Source organism: Equus przewalskii, chromosome 1 (genome assembly GCF_037783145.1).
Source record: "Equus przewalskii isolate Varuska chromosome 1, EquPr2, whole genome shotgun sequence".
Lineage (NCBI taxonomy): Eukaryota > Metazoa > Chordata > Mammalia > Perissodactyla > Equidae > Equus > Equus przewalskii.
Window position 1 is genome coordinate 134,001,920 of NC_091831.1, and position 23,110 is coordinate 134,025,029.

General features: G+C 42.0%; 1 protein-coding gene across 4 annotated transcripts in view; it reads right to left on the reverse strand.

Moving 5' to 3' along the window:
- MYZAP (myocardial zonula adherens protein) overlaps positions 1-23,110 on the reverse strand; it is a 101,687-nt gene that overhangs the window by 23,601 nt on the left and 54,976 nt on the right. For 3 of the 4 annotated variants that reach the window (XM_070579082.1, XM_008529089.2, XM_008529090.2), the window contains 2 exons: positions 21,652-21,731; positions 20,104-20,209 (listed from right to left, as the gene is read on the reverse strand). In XM_070579082.1, the coding sequence (XP_070435183.1) occupies positions 20,104-20,209; positions 21,652-21,731 (186 nt within the window). Of the gene's footprint in view, positions 1-9,453; positions 13,456-20,103; positions 20,210-21,651; positions 21,732-23,110 lie in introns of those variants that run through there. The other variant, XM_008529091.2, reaches the window with a different exon arrangement.

The following is a 23,110-nucleotide window of genomic DNA, read 5'->3' on the forward strand; positions in this document are numbered from 1 at the left end:
ACTCATATGAGGAATTTAAAAATGTGGACAAAGAGAACAGATTAGTGGCTACCAGCGGAAAGGGGGGGTGGGGGGTGGGCACAAAGGGTGAAGTGGTGCACCTACAACACGACTGACAAACAATAATGTACAACTGAAATTTCACAAGATTGTAAACTATCATTAACTCAATAAAAATTTAACTTAAAAAAAAGAAATACTACTCAAAAAAAAGAATAATGAATCTAATTGAGTTAAACACAAGGATTATGTGTTTTTTTAAAACACTGAATATTTTATGATTCTTAAAAAACAAAACAGCAACAACAACTCACTGGATACCATGGGAAGTAACAGGGGCACCAACTCCTCACTTAGAAACTTGGGAATTTAGAGGAAAGAATACAGCATTCATCCCACTTTACTTGTACAAAGTGCATTCTGAGATTACTAAAAAGTCCTAGTTTATAAGGGAAGAAGTTTTACTGTTCAAAAGAACTCCAGTTAATAAGTGGGGAAAGAATGATAGACTTAGAAAATCACCACTGTGCAATCCCTATGAAATAACTGAGTCAAGCGACCGTCATTAATAGATGGAACAGCGAGGGGCAAAGCTGATGGGGAGTTTACAACTGTGCTTTGGGCTGTCACCATCTGAACCCATGATCAGCCTTAGCATCACCCCAAGTGGGACAATCAGACATCACTGCCCCTAAACCAATACAAAATGGATCACACAGACCACCACCACCAGGAAGCATTCTTGCCTCCCCCCACAAAAAAAGTTGAAAATGAATCTAATCAAGCTTTTAGAGCTAATAAAAAAATAAAAGGTCAAATCCAGAAAGTGGGAACTTTGATAGGATAACTCACTCAGTTCCTGCAATAAGTCACGGGGTGGGGGTAAACTTGGGGGTGGGGGGGGCAGTGTGAACAGAGACAGCATGCTCTAGATTAAAAGACTTTAGAAGCATAACAACCAAATGTAATGGACCTTCTCTGGATGCTGATTGGAACAAAGTGTCAGCAAAAAGATAGATCAATAAATATCAGTACAAAGACATTTAAAGATATTTTGGAAAATTTTATTACAGAGTGGTATTAAATGATACCAAGGAATTATCATTAATTTGTTAGGCAGAACAATGGCAATATGATTATATAAGAAAGTCTGTATGTTTTAGAGATGCATAGTGAAGTATGCAGGAAACATATGCAGAATGTCCGGGATCTGCTTTAGAATAATTACACAAAGGAGAACAAAAGAGGGAAAGAAGGAGTAGATACAGCAAATGTACCAAATCTTACTTTCTGTTGAATCTGGGTAATGATCTGGGGGATTCATTGATTATTCTCTCTGTCTTGAGTGCATTTGACATTTTCATTCTATTTTAAATTCCACCTAGTGTCAAAAAATGTAATCTTCCAACATGAAAAGCAAACCATACAAAATAGAATATAAGAAACACACTTAAGAAAAAATGTTCAATGTTGATAATAATTAAAGAAATTACCAATTAAAAACAGTAACAAGTTACCCTTATTACCTTCTACATTTGCCCCAAACTATTGCCTGAGGAAATCCATGTTGGAAAGACTGGGAGGGCCAGCTACGCTCATGTGTTGCAGGTGGCATTGTAAATTAGAATGACCCTTTGGGCAATTTAGCAATAAATATTAAGAGCCATAAAGCTGTTCATACCCTTTGACCCACTAATCCCACTCCTGGGAATTTATCCTAAGGATATAATTCAGACGTTGGAAAAAAGCTATATATACAAAGATGTTCTTGCTCCTATTATTTATAATAGAGAGAAAATGGAAATAACCTTAATGTCTAGCACTAACGGAATGGGTAATAAATTATGGAATATCAATTTGATGGACTATATTACACAAACACTAAAAAAATGCATTGCAAAATAGAAAAGTGTTTACAAAAAGCCTTGAGGGATAGAAAAAAGTTTACAAGGATTGAAGGTAAAAGCTGGAAGAGAAGTTAGATAAATGAAATAGTTCTGGGGTTGGAGTATGATTATGAGCAAAAACAAGTTTGTTTTGTGTAAGTTCCCTTCAATTTTTTGTAGGAATAATTTTCAAAAATCACCCTCATCATGTTCCTTTTTCATTCCTTTCTATAGTATTAAGATTTTTCAAAACTGACTTTTAAAATCTTTAAATGATAGGAAAAATGGGTAGTGAAATTAACTAAAATGTTCCAAGAAGGTCAGGGGTAATATTTAATCAAGTAACACAAAAAGGGACTTCAGATATACCACTTTCGCTATATCTGAAGTAATCAGGCTGTGAGTCAAGGGAAGCAAGAAATGCAGTTTAAGAACATCTTGAGGAACAGCTCATAGGAAGATAGCGAGAGGATTCTGCTGATCTTCCTCCGTCGGTTTTAGTTTAAAAAGAGAAATAAGACAAGGCAGAGAAATCACCCAGAGAGAGAGCTGAGGGGAAAAGAACTCTGGAAGTTCTAGAAGGCAGAGGGCTGATGCTAGAGAAAAGGGGTCCCTTGTTCTGGGGAGAAAGAGTGGGCTATGGGAGGGATTTGGGGGTGCTGAAGCTTCTGACGGCAAGGCTTGTTTTTTTCAGCAACTGATACTTCAGGAAGCAATTGTGCCATCTGCGCTAAATGAACACTGTGCACGCACATCTGCTTTCATCCTTGAGCCTTTCTTACAGAAGCGTCCTGCACAGCATATTCTGTGGCCAGGGTTGACCTGTTAGATTAGAGACAAAGGGATGTAGAGGCTGGCAGGCAGTGTGTGGCTGGCCCCTCATGCCGTACAAGGTGTGCCAACTTTGAATCCCAACTTACTCTCCCCTGGGGTCTGCTCCGGGAGCACATGCCATGCCTTCTCCCAAGCAAGGCACCAGTTTCTAAAACAAGCAGACGTGCATGCTTCTGGGTTTGATAACATTCTAGGCAATATCTGATGCCCAAGTTTTTGGTTCTCTTTTCATAATTGCTAAATCACATATTAGTGTAGAAAATGGTGTTATTTCTGACTGCGAACTTCAAAGAGCCTTGAAATACTATCTCTATAGCATCTAGCACATGATAAACACTCAAAAATTAGCTATTACTATGTTATTACTGGTATTTCTCCCTCCCTAGACTGTGAGCTCCTTGAGAGCAAAGATCTAGGTCATGTTTACATTCTCAGACAACGAACGAATGAACCAACGAATCCATCCATCCATCTCTTTACAATGATCCCTTAGACTTCAGGGCCAAAACTGTCTGGAACAGACTCGGAGGCCCAGAGGAACCAAAGTGGACTTGATAAACACTTTGTGTCCCCCATAAGACCTCCCAAAATTGGGGGCCACCCCAAAATCCAGGGTACTATGCAGCTGGTATGCAAGTGAAAGCCATTTGGCCCCCTTGCTCTCACTTTTTGACACATTTAACTTTGTAAATTTGACCTTCAAGAGGTTCATGTGCTCTTCAAGAAGCTGCAATTAGGTCTAGCTGTCACCAGGTGATGGAAATAACCCAGGCTCAAGTCAGGGCATGAAGAAATGAGAAGCGCTCATTTCCCAGACCTCATCTAATTTATCTATACAAGAACATAATCTTGTTGCAACAGTTCAATTTAAATATCAAATAGTAGACCCCCTTAGAGAACAAAGGGAAGAAACCCATCTTGGTAAAATCTGGAACCTTTTAACTGATGTTAACAGAATTTTTTCTTATTTTTGTCTTGATTAGCATGGTTCTTTGTAATTCAACCTGAATATATGTCTTGCAGCCAAATTGATCATGCAGGATATTAGGTCTCTGAGACTATAGGCCAGATTGATATCTAAGGGGAAAGTCTTCTAGTTTCTTAGAACCGATAATGGCTTTTCTTCACGTTAGCCACAATTGAGTTACCTGCACAGGTGGTTTATGCTAAGCAATCCCTCTTAAACCATAGCCACATCCTGGAATCAGCTGCAGGGCGCTTTTACAAAATACAGATTTATAGGCCCTAACCCCCAGAGATGCTGAATATATCACTCTCTTACTTAACCCTCTCAAGCTTCTAATGTTCAAACTCTCTAGCACGGATGTGAGGCCCTTCTGCTGTGGTCCCATTCTATCTCCTCAGTTTCCCTTCAGGCCTGTCCTGTCCCACAATGAAACCTATATCTAAGCCACCCCATCCAGTAGGCACTCCGTGGACATACAATGGTCCTGCCTTCAGGTTTTTGCACAGGCTGGTGCCTCCACTGGGCATGCTTTCCCACCCTCCATCCCCTTCTCCAGCAGGAAATCCCCTGCTGTCACAAAGTACTCAATAGTCACCTCCCAGACCAGCTCTTCCAAGTCCTCCAGGCTGGCTTTGCGTCTCCCTCCTCTGTTCTACCTCAGCCCTTTGAGCAAACCCCTGTTAGGACACAGCACTGCCATTAGCATCCTTTGTTTACATCTTTCCCTTGCACTAGACAGCACACCCACAGGGAACAAATGTTCAGTGTATCAACTGTCTTACATAAAAGAGCAGTTCTCTTAGGAGATGAAATCACCCTTGTCAATCTGCACATTTTTATAAACTGCTTTGGAAACAGATTGCCATAGTGAAAGGATTCCTCCCAATTCCTTTCAAAAAGAGCTTGTATGTCAACTAAACCAAAATGAAATTGTACAAAATTTTAGTAAGGTCCTGTTAGGGATTCAGAGCAACCCCACAGGTTGCAAGTCTTCTCAGCTGCCTGGAATTTTTTTCCATTAGTGACAGACATGTAGGACACGGGTCATTTTGTGTGAAATGTCAGAATATGATAGAGCTCTATAATTAGAATTTGTGAATAGTACCCAGTTGTGCAAGACTCATGAAACAATTCAATACTGAGGTTGGGGATGTGATGAGAAATTAATGAATATAAAAAATGCAGCAGCAAATAAATATTAAATATCAGACAGCACTTGATATGGTGTTTTTAAGAAATCGTGCTTTGAGCTGTTTAGCTTTACCAGCTGGAAAATGATAATATATATGCATCTGAAAAATGCCTTACATAAAACAGGAAACGCACTGAAACAGAGCATGATACTAGAAAGTATGTTAAAACTGATGTCACATTTAATCAAATTGTTTAAAATCTCATAAGGGAAAGGGAATTTGATTTTTTTAATCCAAACTGTTTAAGTTTATGATATTATTGTTTATTTTCCTTGAAATTTGTTTTTTTTTTCATTCTAACTTTTGGAATAATCAATTAAGGCCCACAGGCACATTTATTCAAAATCAGGGTGTGAGGGCTGTGTGTGTGTGCGTGTGTGTGTAACACTTAACTCGACCACACATTAATAAATAAAGTTTCCCAACCTCTGTCACCAACACCTCCACTTTGTTCCCTCTTCCCATGGGCCCTCATTTAAGACTTTCGACTTTAAACTGCATTTATGAAGAAATAATTCATTTTCTCAATGGAAAAACGCATCAAAGATGAATAACTGCCAACCAAAGCTTCTAATCAAAATGAGATAAGCGGGATTACGACTTCTAGGTCCAAGTAAAGCAATGGGATACTTCAGCGAGAGCCCCTGCAGACTTCTCAGGGGAAATTTATGCTGTGAGATTATTTGAAAATTTCACAGAAAATAGCTTGAAGATCCCCATTACTGTTTTCAAAACCCCTAGAGATCTAGTGAATCCGTGAACCGAACGGGGCAGGAATAGAACAGGAGAGGCAAGAACCTTCTGCAACTCACTCAGGGCTTTAGTTGCCTTCTCCCTTTGCCTCCTCCTGTCCTGACAGGGCCTTGTTTGCAATCCACCCTCTTGTTTCCTCTATGATATGGCTCATAGTGGTCTCCACTTCCCTCAATAAAATAGGAATCCTGCTTGATCCTCATATGCCCCACCATGAAAAATGAGAATAATCGAGGTTTTACACTCTTCATCGGAAAAGCTTCTTTACTTTTACTACAGCTTCTCTTAATTCTATTTTAGAAGTCTTGTAGCACTGTAATTTCATAGTTGTTGTATTTTTAAAGTGCATTCTCCTTGATAAAAACCACCACAGTAAGAATTTAAAAAACAATAAAGTTACTCTCTTTTCCTAAAAAACAATAACGCATAGGGAGGTATGACTAGCTCAGATTCTGCCCTGCCCTGATGCAGTATGAAAGAACAGTTTCAAAAGGACAAGGAAAATGGAACATTATCTCATTTTAGGGGGAGTGAAGGGAATGAATTAAGGCCACAACAAAACGAACCTGAAAAATTGCTAAATGAAGCTCTGAGTGGGGAAAATGAAAAATCAATGAAGGAATGGAGAAAAAAGGTACATTTTTCATCTTCATGAGGCTTGATTGGGTTTGTAGAAATTCATTTTCAATTAATGTGTCTTGTGGCATTCAGCCAGGCTAGATATGAACAGGGCACATATTTTAATCAATTTTTTTCTATTAAGTTTGAAGTAATATATAATAATAGAACCATAGCATTCAAAAGGATGAGTTGAAACTGGCTTCTGAGGTAAAATAATCTAATTCGGTTCAATTTCTATCTTATATTAAAGATAACCTAACTTCTCTTTAAGGAGAGGAATAGCACCCTGATTTTCCTGGATGCCTAAAAGTGACCAGGCTATAGAAACATCAGGAAAGGATGAATGATCTGGCTTTCCAATCTGCATGCATCCACTGGGAAGGAAGAAAGAGGGTACACTGGGTACCAGGGCTTTTGCTGGGTCAGCTCACTATTCTGAGAAACAACCCTAAGGGTGCTTAGCCCCATAGAGGAGGAAACTGAGGTTCCTAGAGTTTCATTGTCCATTCATTCCCTCAGCCATCACCTGTGATCACCTCTGTATCAGGCCCAGTGTGAGAAGCTGGGAGCACAGCAGTGAGCTAGGAAGACCTGGTCTCCACCTTCAGGGAACAAACCTCCTGGTGAGGAAAGCAGCCAGTAAATGGAGCAAGAAATGCACAAGTGAGTGCAATAAAGGGAGCAGGCAGAGTGATATCTGGTACCCCCTGCAATAGGATGCACCTGCAACTGCTGATGGGGCAAGGGAAAGGTTCAGACCACTGGGCTAAAGAGGGTGACCAACTCATCCCAGATTGCCTGGGACTTTCCAGGTTTTAGCACTGGCAGTCTCATGTGCCAAGAACCTTCTCATCCACAGGCAAACCAGGACAGTTGGCCACCCCAGAGCTCGATGCTGGCAGGCCTGAGATCTAAACCCCCATCTCTCTGATGTCAAGGCACAGGCTCTTCCATTCACCACACTGATGATCAGAGGTTTGCCTCCATCCTCCCTGTGATGACAAGCCATCACTGCAATGCTGCGGGGGTGGGGGGGGGGCAGGGGGGGTTAGGCAAGGCTGGAAAGAACGTCGGCAGGTGATATCTTCTTTTACAAAGGATTTGCTGGGGCTCTAAGTCTTTGGCCTGTTCTTTTCTCCTCTGCGACTTGAGAGGAGGAAGGTGGAATGGAGATGTGGAGAAGAGGATGCTCTAAGGCTCTCTATCCCGTGCTTCCCCTGATGGATGCAGTATCAGGGCCCAAACGCCACACACTGAACAGGAATGTCTAGGGAGGGAATTCTTTCAGACTCGTAATGAGATGATGTAATGGAAGAACCCTGCTCCACAACAGGCACAGAGCTGGTATTTTAAAAAATGTTCCTGGGCGTGGAAGCAACCTAAGTGCCCATCAACAGACAATTGGATAAAGAAGATGTGGTATACATATACAATGTAATACTAGTCAGCCATAAAAAAGAACAAAATCGTCCCATGTGCAACAACGTGGATGGACCTTGAGGGAATCATGCTAAGTGAAATGAGCCAGATAGAAAAGGACAATCTCTGTATGACTCCACTCATATGAGGAATTTAAACATGTAGACAAAGAGAACAGATTAGTGGCTACCAGGGGAAAGGTGGGGTGGGGGGTGGGCACCAAGGGTGAAGTGGTGCTCCTACAACACGACTGACAAACAATAATGTACAGCTAAAATTTCACAAGATTGTAACCTATCATTAACTTAATAAAAATAAATAAATAAATAAATAATGTTCCTGGGGCAGCCCTGTGGCCTAGTGGTTAAGTTCGGCGTGCTCTGCTTTGGCGGCCTGGGTTCAGTTCCCAGGCGTGAACCTACACCACTCATTGGTGGCCATGCTGTGGCGGCGACCCACATACAAAACAAAGGAAGATTGGCACAGATGCCAGGGCAAATCTTCCTCAAGCAAAAAGAGGACTATTGGCAACAGATGTTAGGTCAGAGCGAATCTTCTTGAGCAAAAAAAAAAAAAGTTCCCAAAGTTCAAGTGCCCCAGAATATGAACCCTCCCCTGCATGGGCCAGGGCTCTCCTGGGAGCCTCCTAGACGCCATTCCTCCCCTTTCCCCTCCTATTTGCCCAGCACACCCTGTTCAGAGGCATCACTCTGGGGCTCAGATCTGATCAGGCAATGGGAGCCATTGAGGAATTTGGAGCAGAGTAATAAAGGACATTTTCTTGGCTTGTTGCTGATAACCCACCACAATCGGTCTCAACCTACATTTCCAGCCTCTTCATCACCACTCCCTCCTGCAATCCGGTCAAACTTGATTAATGCTCCCTCAACTCACCCTCTACTTTCTGGTCTCCAGGTTTTTGTTTTTTGTTTATTCTGTATCTTGTCTGGCATATCCTTTTCCACCCATTCAATCTCTGCCTAGAAAAATCCAACCCATCCTGCAAGACCTGGTCACATATCACCTCCTCTCTAAAGACTCTGCACCCACACCAGAATTAGTGGACATTTACGGGCACTGTGCTAAGCCTTTAGCATGAATTCACTATATCAGTTATCAGTCAATTCCTATGACAACCTTCGAAGCAGGTACTATTATCATCATTCCCATTTTGTTGACAAGGAGGCTGAATGTTAGAGAGGATAAGTAACTTGCTCAAGATATAAACCCCAGTCAGGAGCAGAGGCAGGATGCAAAGCCAGATTTAACTTACTTGAAACCTACGAGCTTAACCACCAGGTTCTCCAGCTTCTGTGTCCCCAGCACACAGTCATGCCCTGCTGAACACTCATATTCTGCCTTGAGTTCTAATAAGTTTTAATGTCAACCAGAAAGTTCTCTGAGGTCAGGAACTCACGTTCATTCTTGCACTTGGTTCACAAAATGTCCTTCTTAAATGTTCACTGACTGATCCATCAGAGAAGAGCTCCCTATAAGTTGGACCTGGTTTCTCATCACCCCCATTCCCACTCCTATGTGTGAGGTATGGGTTTCCTGCAGACTTCAGCACAGGGGCAGGACAACAGGAATATTTAAAGACAGTGACACAAGGGAAAAAACTCCAGCCTGATAAAGGTGGCATGAAAAAATCAGTGGGGCAAGGACAGACTATTCAATAAATGCTGTTAGAAAAACAAGCCTTCCATGAGCCGCCCACCCCCCAAGAAAGGTGGAGCCCTATTCATACCATATACACAAAAAATGAATTCCACATGGATGATTATTTGTTCAGCAAATATTTATTGAACACCTACTATATGCCAGTGACTATTCCAGGCGTTAGGGGTACAGCCATGAACAAAGTAGACAAAACAACTGCCCTCGTGGAGCTTACATGCTAGTGGAGGAAAAAAGACAACAAGGAAATAAGCAAAACAGAGAAGTGAAGTGTAGGACCTATTACAAAACGATAAGTGCTGGGGAGACAAACAGAGCTAGGGAGAGGATGGAGGGTGCAAGTGTGGGGTTATAATTAAAGATCTGAAGATGAAAAACACAACTCTAAAGCTATCACAAAAAATATCCCTATGACAGACAAACAAGACACATAACACAGCACAAAAAGACTGATAACGTTATGCCAAAAATGAAAAACTTGTCTCTTATACAAAATACCACAAACAAACAAACAAACACCATTGACCGAGAGAAGATAATGGCACCCAAATATTTTTTGATAAATGATGGATATTGATAGTATACAGAGTCCCCACAAGTCAGCAGAAAAAAATGAAAAACAACCAAGCAGAAAATGAACAATAGACGTGAACAGCCAATTCATGAGGGTGGAAGCCTGCATGGTGAGTAAGCTTAGGAAAAGATGCTCAACCTCAGCCATTATGAGTAGCAATCAGACTGATGCAAATTAAAATTAAAACAAAGGGACACTGTTTCACAACTGGCTAAAATGATAGTCCAACAATGCCAAGAGGTGGTGAGGATGTGGAGAAATCTACCCTCCATATGTGACAGGTGGAAGCACGTCCACACCTTGGAGACCAATTGGGCAGCAACATCTAGGACATGTGAAATTGTGCCAACCCAGGCCCAAGCAATTCCTCCCTAAGTATATTCCATAGCTAGAGAAGCACAGAGACATGTTTGGCATCATTTGTAAAAGAATAAAAACTTGGAAACAAGCTAAATGTCTATCAATAGGATACATTAAAATATATTCATATAGTGGAATAGTAGACAGCCATTAAAATGAAATAATTTAGATATTTATGTAACAACATCAAAAACAAAATTGGGGAGAAGAGTTGTAAACTATACACGATAAAATCTGCTTATTTATCTATTATAAACAAAAATTTACATACATTTTAAATACATAAACAAAGCTACATACTGATAATAGATACACGTGTATGCATAAGAGCACAGAAACATGGCCTGGATACAGACCAAATTGCCTCTGAACGGGGAGAGAGAGGGGAAGAAGAAAAAAGATCAGAACTGGAGAAGAGTAAAAAGAGAACCTCTTCTTTGCCTGTAATGTTTTCTTTTATTTAGAAAAAAATCTGAAATATGCCAAAATGTTAACATTTGTCAATTCTAGAGGAAAGTACATGGGTTTTTGTTTTTATCATTCTGTATAATTTTCCATATTTAAAATTTTTTTCCAATTAAAAAAAAAAGCAGCAAATGAACGATGGCTTTGGAGTCAAAGATTGAGGTGTGGACCCTGCATCACCATCATTTACTGAGAGACTGCAGGCTACCCATTTTTTAAGACTCTACATCTCAGTTTCCTGTGCTTAAAAAATTGTGCTGATAATACCTCCACAGAGGGTTACAGTGGGAATGTGAGGTCTACAGGCATAGCCCTGAAATGTGAGAAACAGTCCACAGCAGGTAGTTCCCAGAAACAGGAGCACAGCCTCACATACTCTCTACGGGCAGAACGTGGGCACCCAGGTCTCTGAGAAATATTTCAGCCCCAAAGAGAAACAGTCTCAACAAAGAGAAAGTAGTTCAATGACATTTACAAAGAAAAGATCTTCCCCCTTGAAAGGATCATTTGTATCATGAGCACATTAATCAGTACATGCCACACAATGAACCCGTAATATTTCTATAATGCACAGAAATAAAGGCTTATATACATATGAGCTTTCTGATACCTTCTAAAAACCTCACATTTTAGATAAAGTATCCAAGATTTTAAAATAAAGAAGTGAACAATACAATGTTAAAGACCAGAATTCGAAACAATAACATTTTCATTTACTATAAATAAATTCTGCCTTAAACTTTTGAGGAGCACCTCCTTCGGGTGGGGCATGGAGGGGCCACGAGACAGAACTGTAGCCTTAAGAGTCCGAGGATAACAATCTAGTTGGGGGGGAGGGGGCAGGAGTGGAGCACCTAACTCAGGTTTGACATGCGATGAGTCAAGTTCACACTCTATCACAGTCCTGGCAGGAAAGGGTGAATTGAGGGGCACCAGCATAGGCAGGGAGGGCCAAGTTGAGGGAGCTTCCGTCAGGGAAGGGACCCATTTCTAAGGAGATCACCAACTAGCCCAGGCCTCAGGGCCACGCTAGGGGACATGCCCGAGGTACCTAGGGTGACAAATTTCAGAGGCACTCTCAGAGTCCTGCAGACACCCTACACACCTCACTCACTCTCCGCCTCACAAAACAAGGTCTAGCTGGCCTCCAGTTACTGTCTGTAGCCCAAAAGAGAGAAGAAACTCCAAGAGCAGGGGGAGAGCACACAGCCCTGGGAGAGAGGCTCACATGGGTGACCCACTTTCTCTACACGTCATTACATTCCCTTACATTACATTTCATATTATTTCATTTTTTTGAAGCTGCGTAATCAATCTTTTCCACTAGAACAAGTGCCACTAACTTTTCCAGCAGAGACTTACAAAAACACGAGGGCACTAAAGGTACCCCTAGAAACAGCGTAGGTCACTATGCCAGAGCAACATCTATATTAGCGATTCTCAAATGTGACTCAAATCTCCCTAGCGGAAGTCTGGATACCCAGCAGGGTATCTAGGGATCTGCATTTAAACAGAACACCAGCATAGGTAAACTGCACTAACAGTTCATTACTAATATAAAAATTATTCATCTGCCTCCTTTCCCATCCACTGCCTACATGCTTAAACTGGGCGGAGACGTCTAAATGAAAAACCAAATGCAACTATTGACAAGAAAGCATCCGCATGCCCTCTTTGCCATGGAGAGGCGGTGGGAGTGGAGAACCACCCAACGACTAAGGGACACCCAGCCCCGATGAACTCCCTCCATTAGCCCAGTCTAGTAGCTTACGTAGGCTACCACCACCACTGACTATGACTACCACTGCTGCTGCTGCTACTACTACCAGTTTTCAGCAACACTGTTAGGTTTTGATGAGATGCTAGCACCTGTGGCTGTCTCAAGAAGACCTCCATAAAAATAAAGCATGCATGAAACATATTTCACTTCAGTGAATTTCAGCCAAATATATTTCTCTTTTCATCAGATAACACTTCTCCTTCTCACGAAGTTAGTTGAACTGTCTATTCAGGCAAAATGCCCACGGTGATGGAAGCAAACCAAACTTTTCTTAAACGAACAAGAAGAGGGCTAAGTTGACTAGTGCTGTTGATCTCCATTCAGAAAAGACATCCTCAAGGCCGCCTCTCACATACAAATATAATCAAACTACATGGACACTTGGCTGCTTCTGTATTTTCTGGGATGTGATCTGGTGGGGAGCACTTCCTTCCTGGAGCACTGGAGTTCTTCAAGCCCACGTCCCATCTCCTTAGCAGGTGTCCTTGGCAGCTTTTCCATAAGTAAGGCTCCATTTTCCAGGATCTTAAGATGAGCCTCCACCTGGCACTTTCTGAATGATTTTTTAGTACTATTTTTCATTGCAGTTCCTTCTATGATGTCTAGGAACCCAAGTTTCTAAAAATACTCTGTGGAGCTTTGAGTTCTCGTGACTCCGCAATGTGAGTCTGGACAGGTTGAGGTTACGGTATGTGGGGGTTTTCACAAATGAGAGCCCTACATGGTCCTATTTTCAATAGCATGCCCCTCCTGTTTGTTCATCCGCTCATCACAGATACATGCCACCTCTTCCCAGCAGAGAGAGTACAAGCGTTCTTCTAATCGCGAACAATAAAAGGGATCGCTTCCAACCCAGAGCAGGCTACCATTTATCATCTTCCAACGAGCCGGAGACTAAATCTGGAGAAGAGTTCGTGTGACATGATCTGGAAACAGTTCAATTGAGTGGATTAGGCTTGTGGGCTCAGTACTTCCCCTACCCCCACTTGGCTAATTACCAGTGATGGAGATTACTCTGAATCCTCTAAACAGAAGGCATTGGCAAAAATGTACTTTTGTCTAGTACATTTCAGCACATCATACAATAGTTTTAAAATAAATTGTGTGCTAACAAATGGCTGGTCCATTTAAAATAAAAGATTCTTGGGATGGTGGGAATTTAAATTTTTTTAATTGCTTTGTGTATAAATATTCTACTCAAATACTTAGACTGATGGCTAAGCTAGAACACAGCACAGAGCACAGAAGAGAAGAGAGAAGCTTACTCGGAGATCCCATTTGGCCCTGAAGAATCCCAGAGGAGAGAAGGGCAGCCCTGTGTACTGGTCAAGAAATCAACCCAGCTACTTTTGCTTTTAATTTATCTAACTTCACTTTGGGTATACACAGCAGGAACCCATCCATCAGTAATAATAATAGCAGTTAGTATTCATTGGGTAGTTCCTATGTTCCAATTAATATGCTATAAGTATTTTATATACATCATCTCATTGAACTCTTAAAAAAATCCTCTCTGGTGGATACTGTTATTAACCTCACTTTACAGATAAGAAAACTAATAACTTTTTGAAGGTCCCACATCTAGTAAATGCAGGTCTGTCTGCTTCTAAAGTCCATGCTTGTCCCCATCTTCTAGGCCACCTTTCACTGTATACCCATAAAGGTCTCCAACCACAATTCTCCTAGGTCTCTAACTGCAGGGGGTGCATGCAGATTCAGCCTTCATTTTCCAAGATCTTGGAACCAGGGAGGTGAGTTACAGGGACCTGAGAAAAGAGACAGGAAGCCCTGCTTTGCTGACTGGCTTGAGAGCCAGAAACCCAAACCTCAACGCTCTGAAGAGTTACTCATCGTCCAATCTCCCTGGTCCACTTTATCTCTCCAAAAACACTGTTGCTTTATAACAATCACATCACTCTCAAAAAATCTAAGGGATGATAACTGAATACTTTCAGAATCATTTCTCAGGAACTGCAAAAACGTTCTAATTTGTCTCGCTCTTGAGAAGTGGTCATGTTCATACTACAACAAGGACTGCATTCTTCTCTTTCTAAACAGGTGCAGTGAGGCCAAGTGTAAGGTCCTCTGTGTAGACAGAAGTGAGTAATTTAAACCAGGATGAGGCCAGACATGCACACACAAGCCGAGGGGGAAGAGGATTTTTGAGAACTACTTTGGCTCTCTTTGTTAGTGGGAGGTTCTCAGCTTCCACTGGAGTTGGCTTCTGTCCCTTTAAGTCTCTAATACCTGTTTAACAGTGTGCCTCATCGACCTAGCTTATTAACAACTTCTCTCCAGATGGATCTGGATAGCCTCTGGAAGGTTTTTTACTATCTGGATAACACCAGGCCAGCAGAGCTATTACGAGTGAGCTGTCACAGAATCCTCTGTGCGGACAGGGCTAGCAAGATCCCCCGACAGGACCTTCACACAGTCCCACTCTTGGACCAGCCCTCGCACGCCAGTGCTCCTGGTCCTTGGTGACTGGTCTCCCTGGCTTTCCTCCCTTGAGCCCTTCCTACCCTGTGTTTACTACTAGCTTTCCACCTCAGGCACGGCAGCTTCCGAGGGGGGCTGGCCAAATACATTATAGTTATGCGTCGCTTCATGACAGGGATACATTGTGAGAAATGCATCATTAGGTGATTTGGTCCTCAAGTGAACATCACAGAGTGCACTTATACAAGTCTGGAAGGTATAACCTACTACACATTGGGCTATATGGTACTAATCTTATGGGACCACCGTGATATGTGCAGTCCATTGTTGATGGACACATCATTATGTGGTGCATAAACCAGCATGGAAACCCAAGCCACTGCTCTAAGAATCTAGAGCATTGGTTCTCAATCCTGGCTGCATATTGGAATCCTGTGGAGGTTGAAAACAAACCAAAAGGGCCAGCCCCATGGCATAGTGGTTAAGTTCAGGTGCTCTGCTTCAGCAGCCCAGGGTTTGTGGGTTTGGATCCCGGGCGCGGACATACACACAGCTCATCAAGCCATGCTGTGGTGGTGTCCCACATATAAAATAGAGGAGGATTGGCACAGATGTTAGCTGAGGGACAATCTTCTTCAAGCAAAAAGAAAATAAAACCCCAATACCCAGTCCCTCCCTCCCACCCCCATCTGCCAGGTTCTGGCATTTTTTAAAGCTTCTCAAGTGATTCTAATGTACAGCCTGCATGGATAAGCACTAATATGAAAATCAATTCCTTGCACCTTTGCACTCATTAAACACCTAAATTATAGAAGGAGGTGGGGGTGCAACTGCTTTCTGCAAAAGTCTACAGAAATAATGCCTCCTCTGCAGCTGAAAGGAAGCCCCTTCAGACACCTTCCATTGGAAGAAACACTCCACCCATCACAAACAGCATCAGGAAATCCAAAGAAAGAAATGAAAACGAAAGGATGCCTACAGTTGACGTGGGAAAAGGCAAAGAAATTCTTATTAAACTACTATTTATTCAGCTGAATTATATCATTGCTCATTGGCAAAAATGTAAATCCACCCTTTTTTGAGGGCAAACAAGAATTTGGTCTTTTCCTCCAGATAACTTCCCCCTGGGCAGGAGAGCCGCCTAGGCTGGCAGGGGACCACACCTCCATGAGGGCAGGGAAAGAGGTGTGGACGACTACTGACTGAGAAAATAACACTTAAAGATGTGTCAGCCTGTTCACTGCTCCGGGCTCTGGTTCCTCCCAGCCTTGTGCTCCTCCCAGGTCCTGGCTCCTTGAACAGCAAGCTAAAGAATGCAGCCCATTTGAGACAAGGACCTAATCCCAACAAGACTTTTCACGAGAAGAATGAAGCCCGAGGGATTACTCTAGATTCTACTAGTTCTAGATTACTCTAGAACTCAGGATACAACAGATGGCAAGGTCCACGAGGGCAAGACCCTATCTGACCACCTCCCACTGTGGACCCCCACGCCCCCTCCGCCAGCACAGAGAAAGTGCTGGTGGATATCTGGTGAATGGATGGATGGATGAATGAATTTCCCCACAAGTGGAATTTTTTTCAGTCCCTCTATATTTTCTGGCAAACCCTTAAAAGTCTAAAAGGGGCATAGGTGGGGCTTGTTTTGTTTTGTTTTTTATTTTTTGTCAGAGCCAGAACAGTCAGAAGAACTAGCAATGAGAGGGAGATAACCAATCCCTGACACACACCACGAAACAGACTTAATTCAGTCAAAGCTCCAGCCTAGTCGGGCTATTTGGTCCCACACTTCACACAAGACACTTTGCGTTGTCTTTTCTCAATGAATTTGACCCCATAAGATATATATTAATCTTTCATTTCAAAAGGGCCCATCCTGCCCTCTTCTTATGTGCACAAGTCCTTACTGGAACGTACTAACCCACATGATGAAGGTTAAGTCATTAATGAGCTAACGACTGCAAAATCTAGGCCAGTTAGTTTTTATTCACTTTATTATTACTAAGAAATTACATTTTACTGAGGTGGAAGGAAATATATTGCATAACATTTAAGGATTCCAAGAACCTCAGTGATAATACCTGGATTTTTTTTTTTTCCTCCCCAAAGCCCCAGTGCATGGCTCTGTATCTTAGTTCTAAGTAACACCTGGATGTTTTGAGCTGAAAAAAGAAGCGCATCATTTTAATAATCTAAGTTTCCTCATGGCCATTATGACTAAAATGACACCAATAATGGATGGAGCCTGGATCCCCGCCCTCTGTGACAGTGGAGCTATGGCACTGACGAGCTTCCAGACTTCACGGGTGGGAAGGAAAACTGTCCCTTACATCTGCTCCACATAGAGCTTGCCTCTATTTCTGGGTCAAATTTGTCTCAGTATCTGAGTAGCTGGAGCTCACAGATAAAAATATGCTTCTCTTCCAAAGTCAGAGATTCCACAAGTGACTAATTCAGTAGCCTGGATTTTTCAAACTTTGGTCCAAATGATATGAAGTGATTTAGTTATGACTTTGCTCGTTATGCAAAGGAACGAAAATGCTGAGCTCATAATAACAGGCACAACCTAGTAAACAACAGAGAATTCTTTCTTTAAGGTGCTCCTATCTCAGCTTCTCACCTCATAAGGAAGGCACCCACGATGAAGAGCTAAACAGCTTCTCAGAGCAGCCAATTTTAGAAACAGTTTCTTTATGTCGAACGAAGAGCTGAAATTGGCCTCTTTGCAAGTGCCACCCAGTGGTTCTGGCCTGGCCTTGCACCGAAGCACAACACAAAAAGATATCTCTCTTCTCGATAACTGTTTTCTCAGAAGTGAATTCAGCCCTCACGTCTCTCCTAGGCTGTCTCTTCCCCAAGTCCTTCAACTACTCCCCAAACGACCAGAGTCTCAACTCCTTTCCAACCTGATCCTGCTCTTCTGAACGTGCTCATCGGTCGATGTCCCTTTTCCATCTTTCTAACTTAAAAAAAAAAAGGTATTCACATAAATGGCTGCAGCAATTGAGATGTTAACCTATCCTTTTGTTGTATAAATTAACATGGTGTACTAGACAAACACACTAATTTCTACCACCTGAACTAGATAGTGGTTTAAATTTAGAATAAAAAGTCTCTCTCTCTCTCTTTTGTTTTTTAAATCTCCATCTGCTGTTGAAACCCAGCCGGCCCCTAGGTGGTGCTCACTCTGATGGTACCATCCTAAAGCTCCGCCTCGTTCCAATGACTGGGTCTTCCAGACCGCATCATCAGGACTCAGAGAAGCTTCCTTGGGAGACAGCAAGTCACAGGCAGAAAAGCAGGGCATGGACAATGATCTTATATGCTTCCTTATTTTCATATGTAGATATTCCCCCACTCCCTTCAAAGTGGTATACCCATTATATTCCAGGAGTATGTTAAAAAACAGAGAACCCTAAACTTCTTTGAAAGTCTTTTTAAAAAGCGTCTCCAATTTTGGTACCAATATTAAACCCTTACAGATAAAAATGAACCAAAATCCAACCCATATGAGTTCCGTTTCCTGGTTCTCTAACATTGGATATGAAAACAATCCAGACCTCCACCCTACGTAAGGTGGGAGAAATGCAGTGCTCCACAGTCAAGGAGTCACACGGGGAATAAGGGACAGCCTTGCCCAGACTTCGTTATGTGAAATTCAGAAGCAGAAAAGCTATGATCTGACAGCCATGGTTCCCCAAGATGCCAGCTGTGACAAAATGATGCTTTTCCTTGGGAAACACACTCCTGACATCCACCTACTGTTGCTGTTAGGCAGGGTCTACCCATCACTGTTGCTGGCAGCGCTCCTGCTGGGTGTGCAAAGGGACTGTGAAGGTGTGTGCCTGGTTTCCTCATCTGAACCTCTGCTCTCTGTTCTTTTTTTCTACTGCTCCCCAAGACTTGCATACGAGCCAATCAAAGGATTCAACACTGTAGGATTGGCTTTCTTGTTTGGGGAACACATTTTATCTAATGTTTATCCTACACACAATTAAAAAAAGTGTCCCTCCCATCCTCACAATTCCCTCACCTTAACCTCACTCCAGTAATATCTCCAATATTGTAGAGATTAATAAATGGCTATACTTTTAATCTTCTACTTGTCTCATGTGTGTGAATCATTTATTAGAAGTAGATATACTTTTCATTTTAATAATTCATTAATAAACTAAATAACTTTTCAGCATAGTGCTTAATACAAGGAAAATGGTTTTGGGGTTGTTGTTTTTTTCCAGTTTTTCTACTGCCAACCAAATGTTTAAATAAATTGAAATCTCTTCTTTTCTTTGAAAGTCAAAGAATTAGACCCTGGGGAATTCTTATAACCCTGTTAGTATTGTCCTTTTTTCTATCTGATTTTTCAATTGAGCAAGAAAAAATTACAATAATACGTGATTAGCTGTACCACAGCAAGGACTTTCTTCTATAGAGCATCACCAAGAAAGACAGGTGATATTAACACAAGTTACAAGAAATTGTTTTCCTCTTAGAGAAATATAAATGTTCAACTTACCTGTTTTTTCATTTAGAAAAACACAATAGTCAACTATGTCCAGCATATAGTAAACATATAACTTGGTTTCACATTACATAGACAGTTAAGGAGAGAAAGGATGGTGGAAAAGAGAATAGATGAAGAAGAAACAGGAATGGAGAAGAGAATGAAGGAAAGCAGGAGGAAAGAGAGAGAGGAACAGACAGGGAAGGAGGATGAAAGAGACACACCCAGAAATGGAAAAAAGACAAGAGTGGCCGCAGGGAGAGAGGCAGGCGGTTCAGCAGGGGGCAGTGCAGAGACCTGAGCTGACTTAAACTCTTCTTGTCACATCCTTTGGTCCCAGCGCTGCAGGTACCCATGTAGAGCATCGCAGCCCTCTGAAAGTGGGTGAGCTTATCAACTGCACTCCCTAGCTTTCTTAAGAGTAACTCTTTGATCTGGAGATGGCCCCCATTTACAGGGATAATCACCAGGGAGATCTGAGGAAATTCCCCTCTGGCCAAGATGGCAGTAACCTGAACAAGTTCACAGTGAGCCACAGAAAACTGGGCTGAGAATAGGATCTGGCTCTAGGGTTGAAAGGCCCCCACTACAGGAAGCAATTCCCAGCCCATGACCTCTTACAAGGACTTACCTCCTCAACCATCTGCTTGACTTTCTTCTGCTGGCAATGCACCATGTCATCTAGGTGTCTGATCCGTTCGCGGAGGCTGGCAGATGCCTCCTCCAGCTGCTGATACCTAATGCAAACAGAAGAAAGAGCAACTGAGTCTTAGACCAAAGCAGCACCACTAGCACAGAAAGTCACTGCTTGAAAGGAACATGGCCAAGAACAAGAAAGGGAATTCCAAGACTCCTCTTCCTTTGTGTGTTTGCTGGGTGAGGAACTGCCAATCGACCACCCCACTGTAGAAGAAATGGAGGACTCTTTGTCAAGTTCCCATTTGCAGGTTTTACCCTGTTTAAGGACAGTTACTACACTTTCCAAGGACTGAGACAGAATCTGTACCGCTAGAGGTACAGAGGCTCTCTGTTTGGGAGTTAATGCAATATTGGAACATCCAGTAAATTACCTTGATTAGGAGAACAGAGAGGAGTCTAGTAACACAACAAAATATCTGAAATGAAGTGGCAGAGTCCTGGGAAATTTGGAATTATACCTGTTCTACAATCACTTATCTAGGGAAAATGGGAAATGTTTAAAGACCATCTCTGCATATAAACAGAGTGAACTCCATTGCAAAACATTTCATACTTTTGTTTTAAAACAGCACAAATTATCCTCTGACTTTGCTTGGTTCAAAGAAACCAAAGGAACCAGCAGATGGGCTCTTCAGCTGGGGCTGCTGGAATGGAGCACTGGACGAAGGGTCTGGTGGTCTGCTTACCACTTCCCCTCTCCGCCAGGTCCCTCCGAAGCACTACGTTAAAGACTAGGGAAGACTCGTTGCAAGCTCTGAAGTTGCAAAAAGAAAAAGGAAAACAGGTATTTTTGCAACGCATCCTATGTGGCAGGCAGCACGCCCAACAGTTCCCTCACAGTAACAACCCGATGAGATGGGCACTGTTATGATCATCATGACCCCCTCCCCCTTTAAAGAAGAACTCCCATTTTACGGATAAACAAAGAAGCTCAGGGACGTTAGGTAACTTGCCCAAAATGCTCAAATCATCCCAACCTTGTTTTCCTTCACTAGAGGGTCGTGTATGGCCTTTCTGCCTTTTGATTTCTAGAAGAGTCCATGTACTACTCCTGCATTTTCCACCGCCAGGGGACAAGGCAAGGTTTGACTGGGCAAATGTTTAGAAACAAAGAAAGGCATTTTAAAATTAGTTTCCACAGCAACGGTATTAGTCACAGTTGATGACTTTTTTCACCAACAAGGTGCATCCTGTGGAGTTGAAGGTCATGGAGAACATTTATAGACTGAACTTTTGCACTGGTGACAGTCTCTGATGTGTTCCACGGCACTAACCACCAGCCATGGGCTGTAAGATGGGGCTCTAAGCTCCTGAGGAAACTGGCTCCACATTGGAAGCTCTCAGCCCAGTGTTTTGCATGTATAAGTCTGCACAAAAAGTGATAACCAAATGAATAGACATTCAAGGATTAAGTGAGCCCACAGAAACACAGCATGTGCCCATCTAAATCCAATGCAAGATCAAGGGCTTTACATCTTACCTTTCCTTGTCAGAATCAGTTATTTCCCCTGACATTTCCGTTTCATGCTCTAGGAGCTGTAGTTGTAGTTGGTGGCGTTCCTAAAACAAACAGACACTGATGTTTTCATCAATGGGTCCCAAACTGGACAGAGAATGTGTATGAAGCAATCCCAGCACTAGTGGGTTCAGGTCTATATAACACCCACAGGTTTTACACACCCACTCATCAGGGTCCAACAAAGCTCAAAAATGCCACATCTGTTGGTGTGTACTTATAGACATATTTATAAATTATAGACAAATATCCTGGATGAAGACATTCAAGATTTCTTTTTTAAGAAGTACTCTATCAGCCCAGGCTTAGATGTCTTGCGAAAATTTATAGTCCTAAATAATGATAATCAATACTCTAAATCAGTGGCCTGTGATACTGCAAAATTCTTGATTGTTTTGAATCATCAAGAAAAAAGGCTCTGGAATTTGGGTAATAACCTATATACCAACCTGGGTCGTGTTTACACAGGTATGTTCACTTATAAAAATGTACTGTGGTAGCTAGAATAACGGCTCCCCAATGATGTCCACATCCTAACCTCTGAAATCTGTGAATATGCTACCTTCCATTGAAAAAGTAACTTTGCAAATGTGATTAAGTATCTTAAAATGGAGAAATCATCCTGGATTATCCAGTTGGGCCCTTACAAGAAGGAGAAAGTAGGGTTAGAGTCAGAGAGAGACCGACATTGGAAGATGCTACATTGCTGGCTTTGAAGTTGGAAGATGGGTCCACAAGTCAAGGAACATAGGCGATCTCTACAAACTAGAGAAGGCTAGTAAATGCATTCTCCCACAAACCTTCCAAAAGGAACCCAGCCCTGCCAACACCTTGACTTTAGGACTTCTGACCTCTAGAACTATAAGATACTAAATTCATGTTGTTTTAAGCCACTAATCGTGGTAATTTGTCTCAGAGGCAATAGAAAACTAACACATGTATCAAGCTGTGCACTTAAGATTTATACCCTTGGCTGTATATATGTAAATTTAAAAGTTTACCCAAAAAAGTAATATTAAGAATCTGGACAATCACTTCTTTGGACAAAGTGGAAAATGTGAATAAAAAGCATAGTGCCCACCACAACCAAAACTGCACTAGAAATACGTTACAGATGTTAGTCTAATAAACTCCTTTAAAATGAAGTTTACCAAGTCCTGCTCCCTAACCGGGAGGAGATTATTTCATTTTAGGTCCTCAATACTAGCGTGTCTCATCTTTATTCTCAGAAATTCTCCCCAACAAACTCTTACAGTTATATCGAGTCCAAACCTCTTTTCCCACAAACCACTGAAAGTGAATCTCTGAAAATTCAACTCCCACAACTTCTGAAGCTGTAAGCAGTGGAACACCAAGCAATGGACCAAAGAGATGGAGGAGGAGCCCACCCTGGCATAGAGAGCATGTTATCACTGACATATTT